This window comes from Protobothrops mucrosquamatus, unplaced genomic scaffold (assembly GCF_001527695.2).
Source record: "Protobothrops mucrosquamatus isolate PMUCROS unplaced genomic scaffold, P.Mucros_1.0 scaffold891, whole genome shotgun sequence".
NCBI lineage: Eukaryota > Metazoa > Chordata > Lepidosauria > Squamata > Viperidae > Protobothrops > Protobothrops mucrosquamatus.
In genome coordinates this window covers 164,946-177,045 of record NW_015387145.1, presented here as the reverse complement: position 1 = coordinate 177,045, position 12,100 = coordinate 164,946, and the positions used below count along the sequence as shown (strand labels likewise).

Sequence of the window (12,100 nt, the reverse complement as noted above, 5' to 3'; positions counted from 1 at the left end):
AAGCGGGACTGACCTAGGGTGAATTTTAAATAGGGAAAATTTTTAAACATTTTAATAATGACACAGCCATTAATATATTTGGTTTTAATTGGTTTTATAGGGGAAATGTTTTTTGTGTTGTTTTTTAACATGCTGTGAGCCGCCCTGAGTCCCGTGGGGAGAAGGGCGGCATAGAAGTTAGTGAAAATAAATAAATAAATAAATAAATCATGACAATGCTCTTTTCTTTCTGTTTTTTTTCCCAATGAACAGATTTGAATATAAGTTGTAGATATGCAGGTGTTTTCCATGTAGAGAAGAATCAACGCTACAGCCTTACGAGAGAAGAGGCTGTTCAGCTTTGCGAAGCACTTAATAGTACCATCCCAACATGGGACCAAATGGAAAAAGCCTACACCCTGGGTTTTGAAACTTGCAGGTAGGAAACCTTTCCAAATATACAATGGACACAGATGTACTGTCAAAGAATAGATACAGATTTTTTTTCATGTGTTGTTTCCCTTACCTACCCTTTACATTTTTTTCAGTTTTTCTCCTTAAATGTGCAATATATTTATCTTTGCTAATTTTCCTTGGTGCTTTCTCTTCTTGGATTGATTTTAACAATTAATTATTATAACCAACTTCAGGCCACCTTACTTTTTCAGACTGTTCAGAGTCAGGACCTAACTTTTTAAATTAAACATAGCCTGAGGTATTATCTATTTTTAACTATTGTATGCACCTTCAATTTCTCTTGGAAGATTTACATATGGAAAATCTTAGTAGTAACAGTCAGATGGCTCTGTGTAATTATTATACTCTTAAGGACTGATTTGGAAGCCTTTGTTATTTCTTTCTTTCTGTCTTCTTTGTGCTGGTCTTTTTTGTCTTTTCAGCTTTGTCTAACTAGTTTTTCTTTTTTACAAAAATAAAATGATGAGACACCTCAAGATCTTTCTCTCACTCAACCCTGTCACTAATGTGAGATATTCACAAACTTCCAACTGAAGAGCGTCATTTTTAAAACACATTTACAGCCATTACTAAAGTAATTATTAGTGCAAACCTGCAAAGTAGATTAATATAATTATCTCAGTGACTGAGTTGTGGAGGGTAAGAGAATAGTGGTTTCTTTTAAGGCCACCCAGGTCAAGGTTTGAGCTTGAAACTTCCCAGCTTCTATGGCTAAGTACAATATTAGTCATTGTGCTATAGTAGCTTTCATCATCAGCTTTGCAAATATTTCTGTGTCTTCCTGCCCACCTGCATAGATACCTGTGCTAGAGGGCAGGTTGAAGACTGGTCTGGCAATGTCAACCCTGTAAAGCAGTGGTTCTCAACCTGTGGGTCGGGACCCCATTTGCGGTCGATCGACCATTTCATGGGGGTTGCCAAGCAAGGCTGTCCGCCATTTTTTTTGTCCGCCATTTTTCCCCCTTTCCGGCGGGTACCTTACCTCCCTTGGGCTGGGCCAGCTGGTTGTCAGCCTGCTCCGTCTCTGCCGCTTGCCAGCTACGCCTCGGCCGGCGCAGGGGGCGGAACCACGCATGTGCGGCGCTCCCGGGCAGGGAAAGTCCTCGACTTACGAACGGTTGGGTAGTCCTCGACATACGACCGGTTTAGTCCTCGACATACGACCGGTTTAGTCCTCGACTTACGACCGGTTGGGGTCGTGGCATTAAAAAGGTTGAGAACCACTGCTGTAAAGACTACTGCTTATTACTAGCGTTTGGCAATTGCTGGAAGTAAAATTATAGCATAAGATATATGCTATGTCAGCATTTCTAATCATTCATCTCTCTAACGATGATGATAGAGAAATGATATAATGTAGAAAATATTCCTACCCCATGTTCTGATGGAAAGTTGCCGAGCTATTGCTTCTGAATTTTTAAGCTATAATTTCATGCATTGTTCAGACTTGTATGAGAGTACTTTCAAAGTATTAATAATAAATACAAATCTAGTGGTATGTAAGGTAATTACCCTCATTAACATAAAAAGTAGTTTATTAGCAAGTTGCTGTTAATGCAGTTATTCTAAAATACTTAACTCCACTGAAAAAAATTAAAACCAGTATGTCCATTATGATCAGTATGTCAGAAAATCATTGCCAGCAATGTTGGACCTTTGGCCTGACTTATATCACTGTTCCATTTTCAGAAGGAATCAAAATAATATACAATGTGGGAGAAAGAGAAAACCAATATTTTTGAATGCATGCTTAGTTGTGTGATTATTCAGTCTTGGGTAACGATTCACTGTTTTCCAACTCACAATGCACATTTATATACAAGCTCCCTCCTACATATAGCTTGTTTTCTTTTGAGTTAAGAAAATAGTGTAAGGTTAAATGAATGCAGGAGCATAATGTAAGTGGGAAATTAGTATTTCGGTATCAAAGCTTTTCAGAAAATTTTCGTATATGGTACATGCCATGTGAAGATTTGATATAATGAACCGATGTAACATAGGTGTTTCTGTTGTGATGAAATAGCCTACTATATGTGTCTCTGATTTTTTTTTTAAACAAAGCTTTAAAAAGTTGCCAATATATGCTGGCTTTGCATAAAGGCCTAGGTTTGGTACAGATATATGCAAAGCTCTTGACCTCCAACTCAACCCTGAACACACCAAATTAAAAAAGAACACCCTGTCCATAAGCCTAGACCAGTGTTTCTCAACCTTGACAATTTTAAGGCATGTGGAGTTCAACTCCCAGAATTCCACAGCCAGCATTGCTGGCTGTGGAATTCTGGGAGTTGAAGTCCACATGCCTTAAAATTGTCAAGGTTGAGAAACACTGGCCTAGACAAAAGTTGAGCAGCCTGTTGATGGGGCTTCTACTTGTACAACCACAATTGAGCCTCATATTTCTGTTGTTAAGTAAAACATTTGTTAAGCGAGTTTTGCCCCATTTTACGACCTTTCTTACCACAGTTGTTAAATGAATCACTGCAGTTGATAGGTTAGTAACCTGGTTGTTAAGTGAATCTGGCTTCCCCATTGATCACATGATCATGGGTATGCTACATAGGTCGTAACTGTGAAAAATGGTCATAAGTCACTTTTTTTCAGTACTGTTGTAACTTTGAACGTTCACTAAATGAACTGTTGTAAGTCAAGGACTACCTGTATATAATTTTTTGCCTGATGACTTCCTGAAGTTGCAACTTTAGGAAATTAGGAAGAACCCTGCCTGAGCAGGGGGTTGGACTAGATGACCTTCAAGGTCCCTTCCAACTTTACTATTATTATTATTATTATTATTATTATTATTATTATTATTATTATTATTATTATTATTATTATTATTATCTCAGCTGCTTTGAGTTTGTTGAGAAGGGAGAAGGGGAAGGTGTGTGTGTGCGTTTCTGTGTGTAGCCAAATGTATAAGAATCTCTTCACCTGAGCATTCATTAACAACTTTTGCCCCTCTACCAGCATACAAACATGTTGGTTTTTTCATCAGTAGGCACTGTATTTCCGAGTTTAATTGAAATCTGTTTTCATTATAAATGCCCTTTATCTTTTGGAATCAGATTAGTTTACCTGTATCAACCTGCCCATATTAGAAGAATGCTTTTGCATGTGCTGCTCACTTGGTTGTTATTTAGCTCCACTGGGCATGAAAAAACATCCTTTTCAATGATGACTCTTTGCCTAATTCTGTAACAAAAATAGAAAGAGCAGTGTTCTGTAGATCATCATAACACTTTTAAATTAGAAAACAATACATTGTGATTCTACATGTGTCCAGAATTCATTGAGAATGTAAATATTGTTAGGATTATAGCCTTTGTAATATTTAAAATACACAAATGGAAAAGAAGATGAATATGAAAAAAATATGAATAAAATCCACTATTAGTATGGAAATGTTAATGTGAGGTTGTAAAGATTACCGTAATTTATTACTTAATTATACATGCATTTAACTGTACATAATATTAATATTTCTGCTTGACTTATGAGGTTCCATAGATACTTACATTCAATACAGAATAACAAGAAGGCTAGTACACTTTTTACTTGCCTTGTATTGATAAATTGTTGTTGCACACTAGCATTTTTATTACAAAATCACAATGTTTAGAGAGGGGGGGTGTTTTTCCACATTCAGCAGATACACTAGAATGTGGTTCTGTCTCCTGCATCAGGGGAGACAGGGATTCTGGATTCATGGAATCATAGAGCTGAAAGAGATAAAACTTCATAAATTGCCTAATATATCTCTTTCTATAATAAGCGATAGTGTATTATTTAATAGCTGAAGAGTGTACTTATCCTTTCCTGAATGCATGAACAGAATGTTTTTCTTCACATAATGAATACAAAAAGTCCAATTTCAAAAAGACTAATGGTCTCTTTAATATTTATTTCCTAACCCATATGTGGGAAAATTTATCATATACCCTAGGGGTCCCCAACCCCCGGTCCATGGACCGGCACCGGGCTGTGGCATACCAGCAACCGGGAAGCCCCATCTGCTGGATGCAGGCAGTACACAAAACCATGCCCCTTCTGGTTCGTGGAAAAATCTTTCTCCACAGAACCGGTCCCTGGTGCCCAAAAGGTTGGGGGCCTCTGATACACCCTTTGGGAATCCAAGGTTATAACATGCAGAGTGGTGGGAGGAGTTGAAACAATATATATGGGACTATTGTTATGAGTCTGAGAATGGCAGGCACTTAGAGTGAAGGCCACTACTGGCTATCCTGACTTATCTCATGACCCAGTACTATCTAAACTGCTCTGGTTCTTTAGGATTTCAGTTAGAAATTCTCTCCAAAGTTGCTTAAAAAGAGAGAGAGAGATAATCACAGCAATATGGTTCCCTTGACTATAGCATACTAAGGAAATAATGCATACAATTATGCAATTTATGCTAGATTGATAAATAGGATACAAAAGGAGCATTTTGCAAAGCTTCTTTCAAAGTACCTTTCCATTTTTTTAAGGCAGCTTCCATGTTCTAGAAGACTTGGTATAGCTTCTTCAACTTTTCCCAGGTTCTTTGCATGTGCATGCCCAAACAGCACTTCCATTGAGACTTTACCCTGAACAAAATGTTCATGCATGTATACTAGATGCATTTATTTATTATCTATTAATCATATATAATTTAAATTATGATTATTATTATTATTATTATGCTTGCAGAAATAATCTGGGAAAAGCCTCAAAGCAACCTTGAATGCCTTCAAGAGGGGCAGCTGTTTCAGTGCTTTGAAGATGGCTGCTTCATTCTTGCAGATACTTTGTTCAGTACTAATTTGTACTTCTTAAATTTAAGGAAGATCAGTGGAACAAAATGGTTGTAGATTCTTTTTTATATCTAATCCTTTTTCATTGTCTTGTTTGCATTCTACTAAGCTGTGAAATCATTTAGAATACAAAAGCCATACAAATGAAATCTATAGCTTTACAACTCAATATCATGCATTCCTGACCAATGCCAACATCACAGGGAGAATTACTTGTAATTCCTCATTTCTGTAAGATCTGGGAGAATAGAGACCAAGAGAAGGAGCCCTCCATGTTATGAAACACCCATCCCCTAGGAGTAAAACCTGCCCCAATCTTGTTGACCTTTCAAATTACTTGAAGTGGAATACTTTAGGACACTTTTTAAATTAGTTAGACCACAGCATGGGAATGTAATATGCTCTTTCATTTCCTTAAGCTTTGTTTTTATTATTATTACATTCGGTTCTATATTAATTTTGAATAACATTCAATAACACCCCTTGCATTTTCCATTTTCTGTATCACTGAGAGTTTGTCATAATTTTGTGTTGCTACATTTCTGTAGTGCTTTGAACCAAAGGTCCCCAATCTTTTGGGCACCAGGGACTAATTATGCAGAGAGAGGTTTTTCTGTGGACTGGAGATGTGGCTTTGCTTGTTTGTGCGGCCCAGTTGCTGACTTGCTGCGGCCCGGTACCGGTCCATGGACCGGGGGTTGGGGACCCCTGCTTTGCACCATATAGTTGATATGCAAATGTTGGCTATATTGTTGTTAGTTGCGAAGTCGTGTCCGACCCATCGCGATCCCATGGACAATGTTCCTCCAGGCCTTCCTGTCCTCTACCATCTTCTGGAGTCCATTTAAGCTCACGCCTACTGCTTCAGTGACTCCATCCAGCCATCTCATTCTCTGTCGTCCCCTTTTTCTATTGCCCTCAATCTTTCCCAGCATTAGGCTCTTCTCCAGTGAGTCCTTCCTTCTCATTAGGTGGCCAAAGTACTTGAGTTTCAACTTCAGGATCTGGCCTTCTAAAGAGCAGTCAGGGTTGATCTCCTCTAGGACTGACCGGTTTGATCGCCTTGCAGTCCAGGGGACTNGCAGGAGTCTTCTCCAGCACCAGAGTTCAAAAGCCTTAATTCTTTTGAGCTCAGCCTTTCTTATGGTCCAACTTTCACAGCCATACATTGCAACTGGGAAAACCATGGCCTTGACTATACATACTTTTGTTGGCAGGGTGATGTCTCTGCTTTTTAGTATGCTGTCTAGATTTGCCATAGCTTTCCTCCCCAGGAGCAAGTGTCTTTTAATTTCTTGGCTGCAGTCCCCATCTGCGATGATCTTGGAGCCCAGGAAAATAAAATCTGTCACTACCTCCATTTCTTCCCCATCTATTTGCCAGGAATTGAGAGGGCCGGATGCCATGATCTTGCTTTTCTTAATGTTGAGTTTCAAGCCAACTTTTGCACTCTCCTTCTTCACCCTCTTTTAGTTCCTCTTCACTGTCTGCCATTAGAGTGGTATCATCTGCATATCTTAGGTTGTTGATATTTCTCCCAGCAATCTTAATTCCAACTTTTGATTCCATCTAGCCCTGCCTTTCTCATGATGTGCTCTGCATATAAGTTAAATAGGCAGGGCGATAGAATACAACCTTGCTGGACTCCTTTCCCAATTTTGAACCAATCAATGATTCCGTGTCCAGTTCTCACTGTTACTTCTTGACCCGCATATAGGTTTCTCAAGAGACAAATAAAATGGTCTGGTACTCCCATCTCTTTGAGAACTTGCCACAATTTGTTGTGATCCACACACAATCAAAGTCTTTAGCATAGTCAATGAAGCAGAAGTAGATGTTTTTCTGGAACTCCCTAGCTTTCTCCATGATCCAGCGTATGTTGGCAATTTGATCTCTAGTTCCTCTGCCTCTTCGAAATCCTGCCTGTAATTCTGGAAGTTCTCGATCCACATACTGCTGGAGTCTAGCTTGTAGGATTTTAAGCATAACTTTATTAACATGTGAAATGAGTGCAATGGTGCGACAGTTTGAACATTCTTTGGCACTGCCTTTCTTTGGAATTGGAATGTAAACTGATCTTTTCCAATCCTGTGGCCACTGTTGAGTTTTCCAAATTTGCTGGCAAATTGAGTGTAGCACTTTTACTGCATCGTCTTTTAAGATTTCGAATAGCTCAGCTGGAATAGCTCAGCGTCCACTAGCTTTGTTGTTGCTCAGTTTTCCTAAGGCCCATTTTACTTCACATTCTAGGATGTCTGGCTCGAGGTCAGTGACCACCCCATCGTGGTTATCAGGGATGCTAAGCTCGTTCTTGTATAGTTCTTCTGTGTAATTTTGCCACCTCTTCTTAATTTCTTCTGCTTCTGTTAGATCCCTGCCATTTTGGTCCTTTATCATGCCCATCTTTGTATGAAACGTTCCCTTCATATCTCCAATTTTCTTGAAGAGATCTCTGGTTCTCCCTATTCTATTCTTTTCTTCTATTTCTTTGCACTGTTCATTTAAGAGGCCATTCTTATCTCTTCTAGCTATTCTCTGGAATTCTGCATTCAATTGGGTGTATCTTTCTCTTTCTCCCTTGCCTTTCGCTTCCCTTCTTTCCTCAGCTATTTGCAAAGCTTCCTCAGACAGCCATTTTACTTTCTTGCATTTCTTTTTCTTTGGGATGTTTGGCTATATAGTTTCACACATTGAATTAATAATGTTTTTTCCCTTTTTTTCTAGATATGGCTATATAGAAGGCAAAGTCGTACTTCCCAGGCATACTCCTTATTTTCTCTGTGCAGCAAACAACACAGGAATTTATGTACTTTCCTCAAATTTTTCTGACCGATACGATGCATATTGCTTCAATTCGTCAGGTATGCTTTGGGTTGGTCACATATTTTCTACTGCTGGGAAAATCTTGTATTTGACACAGAAGCACAATAGAATAAAGATAGGAGAGAACAATGTGTACGAAGAAACCATTTGCTCCTGGTCAGCATACCTCATGATCCATGAAAATGAACAAATCCAACAATATTTGTTGGATTTGTTGAATATCAGACATTGTGGTCTGATAGTTGCTTCATAGCACTCTTGGTATTATGCCCTCCAGCAAGCAAAAACAAAAGTAAAAATAGAATATGTTGTTGAAGATTGCAGCACTCCTCTTGTCTCTGAAGCTGGCTTGTTTTTTCACAGGCTGTGTCAATCCTGCTGCAGACTTTTAATAGCAGAAGTCTGCAGAGAAGAAAGACTATGGAGATATAAGTGACAGATACAACTCAGATTCATCTCCAATATGCTGCTTTTGTTCCAAAACATGAACTTTACTTGCTGTTTATATGGAGTTGGGAAAGGTCTTGAATAATGGTTCTGTCATTATTGTCTCTAAAAGTAAAAATCCAATGTAGTTAAGCAACTAGAGCAATGAAAGAAACAACTAAATCATAATCCACATGAATTTTATGGAAACATTACGTACGTACTTACGTACGTACGTACATACATACAACGACAGGAAACACATAGTGCTTCCCACATTTTGTAGCCCTGGAGGCCTTCACCACTTTCTTTTTTCATTTTACAAAAGTTGTTGTTGATTTTTTTGTTTCCCATTTTGTCTCCCATTTTTAGAATCAAGAGATGTGGTTTGTGAACCAGTGAAAAAGTTATATTCAGCTTTGCCTGATAATAACAGCAGTATTGGTAAGGATTGAATTTCTTTTTTTTAACATATAAAACCTTCCTCTGGTGAAACTAAAGGGCATGAAGAGTGTGGAATATGTCACTAAACTTGGGTGAGACTTAGCTTGGCTTGAAGTGATAACAAAGTCTATTTAAACTAATTTACAAGCAGAAATCAGTTGCAAAATTAAGAAACATGAGATACATTTTTCTCTGGGAGTCTTTAGTGAGAATTTATCATAGATAGTTTGATGTTGCAGTTATGGGTGTTTTGCATAGGATAGGATTGTAAACTCAGCAAGTGATGCTCAAAAGGAATTGAATAGACTTCTTTTCTTTACAAGTTTCACAAAAATCAAGCATTCCAGAGACCTCAATATATAGTGCTTTGTGGCATGTTATTTTGTGCAGTGTTATGTTGGCATAGTTCTAGTAGGGAAGGTCATTTTGTGTGTTACATGCACAAAATATATTATGTTCCACTTTTCATAGAAAAGAAGTACTTCTTGTAAATACACATACAAAGTGCACAATCATTACTGTATGACAGAGATAATGATTTATTAAGGGATTATTTCATAATAGTGGTCAAAATAATTTAGACGTACTGTTGCGGGAAAAAAATCCTTTTTAATTGGCAGAATCTTACAAACCTTTCCCAAATGGACTGAAAATTGGACCGATCGTTTATTTTCATGTTGACACATTTATAGATTGGCTCCTGTAGCCACCATCTCTAAGTTTCTGAAGCAGAATTGTGATTCCTGAAATACTGTTTACTCTTAATCAAAATTATGGCTCATTGAAACAAGCTAGGACCAAATCATATATTTTTGAAGTACCTTATAAATGAATAATTGTGTAGATTTAATCAGAATGTCATATGTAACAGTGAACCCCAGAAAAAGACATATTCTGATTCTGACCATATCAGAGGAAGAGAGAGGAACTTAATAGCTTGAAGCTTTCTACCACTTAGGTTCCTATTTTTCAGCAGAATCTAAACTGAGCGATATATTCACATATTGTTTATGTTTGAGTAAGGGTTTAATAAGTTTTCACATTGCATTATATAACTATATTTCCTGCACCATTTGTCTAGTTTCAATCAACAGGGTAGTGTTAAATACTGTATGTCCTTTTTCATTCAGAAATTTTCAATGCTGATGGATCACGGTATGTTGAAGGAAAGAAGGTCACCGAAAGGCCACAAGTTACTGAAGATGACAGTAGTGTGGGCAGTGGTTCTGCAATTGGCAGAGGAACTACAGATCCCAGTGACTTCATATCAGGTATTTGCATTCTAAGAATGACATTTAAATAGTGCCTTGGAAAGTTCATAGACCGTCTTGCTTCCAGATGAGTGGACTTCAGTTCTCAGAATCAGTCAGCAAGCATCAGCATTACTGAAGCTTCTGGGAGCTGAAATAGATTGGGGAAAGTTGTTTGTTACAGGTAGTCCTTCATTAGAGATAGTCCTCATTTAGTAACTGTTTAAAGTTACAACAGGACTGAAAAAAAAGTGACAATGTGTTGCTCCCTAGCTGGACCCCTTGATCCTATTTTTTGCTAATTCAAAGGTCTCCCCACCAAGACAGTGAATCAGTGGCAAATTTTAAAGGAGAGTCATAAAACATGACACCATAAATCTGTTTGGGGTTTACTGTACAGTGCAGTACATATAATATAATACATTTTCTCTAGCTATCCCACCTCAAAGCAAAGCACAATAAAACAGCCAGAAAACTTTCCATTATCCATGTGACTATTCCTGTGTCATCACCTAACCCAGTATAAAAAGAAACTTCTGTTTATCAAATTCAGGTTCTTGTGCGTATTACCTATTTATTTTTATAGCTTTTACTATTAGCCTGCCTTGTCTGACTTATAGGATATGTAAAATGAAGGGCTTAAGAGAAAATATGGCTTCAGTAGGATTCCTGCTGATCAGCCCTGGCTTCGTTAGGATTCCTGAAACTTGAATGCAGCATTTATCATTGGAAAAAGAAAATGAGAATTTCTTTCAAGTGTTAGGAAAACTGTATCTAATTGAATAACACATTGGTAATTGTACATACACTAATTGTGCGTGATAGTCCACAGAAAGCATATGGCACAAGCTTTTTATAACTAAAATATCATTTACGCTAAGAGAAAATGCCATAAAATAGCAAGCATTTGGTCCCCCCAAAATCATGAATGCAAAACACAGTTGTAAGACTTATGATTGAAAATTGTGTTGTTGGTTGGTTTCTAAGTGAAAGGAGTACAGCTCATTCATATTTTATGACACAGAGGATGATATCACAACGTTTACAGCAGTATATGGAAGTGAAGACCCCCATTACCACCATCCAGGAAATCCTGAAGATCAGAATCCTAGTAAGTGTGATAATTGTACTAGTATCTGTTGTAACTTGGTTTTGTGTGTGTGTGTGTGTGTGTGTATGTATATATGTATATGTATAATTAGAATTATACATTTAAGCTCTTGTATCTTCTAAAGTAAAGAACAGCTTGAATAAGAAGAAATGAAAATTCTGGTATATGACAAGAACATTTAGGTTCAGTGTGTTCAGTTTTTATACTGTGTAATTGCTACAGATGGTATGTTATAATAATGAGTTCATGGTATTTGATATCTCTGTTGTAGAGCCATTAGGTATTTGCTTTCCAAAAAAGGGAGGATGAGTTTCATGGGTAAAGGCTGATCAGATGATTTTATATGGACTAGTCGTTTGCTCCTTTTGTGCCCATGTTTTGTTCTATGAAATATTTCTGAATGATGTATTTCTCTAATAGAGTCTCTACAGTCTGTGACTAAAATTAAAATCTCTAGCATTCATTAAGAATATCCACCCCCCCCCAATACCTGTTTGATGGAATGTGCACCTGGAGAAGCAGTAGAAGGGAGTCTTGGCAGCACAGAGCTTTCCCAGGGAGGAAGCAGTACATTCCAGAGAGAAGTCCAATTTAAGAAAATGTGGTGTCAGGAAAAGTGAGGAGTCTTAGGGTAGTCGCACTGTAGATATGCAGAATCTGTCAGTGTATATTATTAGTATAGAGTGTCAGTAGGCAAGATTCTATCCGTTAGGTGTAAGCCAGGGGTAGTCAACCTTGGCTCTTTTATGACTCGTGGACTTCAACTCCCAGAATTCCTGAGCCAGCTGTGCTGGCTC

The 12,100-nt window shown here is 37.8% G+C and overlaps 1 protein-coding gene across 1 annotated transcript in view; it reads left to right on the top strand.

Moving 5' to 3' along the window:
• CD44 (CD44 molecule (Indian blood group)) overlaps positions 1-12,100 on the top strand; it is a 78,510-nt gene that overhangs the window by 39,377 nt on the left and 27,033 nt on the right. Inside the window, exons 2-6 of the mRNA XM_029284747.1 lie at positions 253-418; positions 7,974-8,110; positions 8,871-8,942; positions 10,073-10,213; positions 11,217-11,303. Coding sequence (XP_029140580.1) covers positions 253-418; positions 7,974-8,110; positions 8,871-8,942; positions 10,073-10,213; positions 11,217-11,303 — 603 coding nt within the window. The remainder of the gene's footprint in view (positions 1-252; positions 419-7,973; positions 8,111-8,870; positions 8,943-10,072; positions 10,214-11,216; positions 11,304-12,100) is intronic.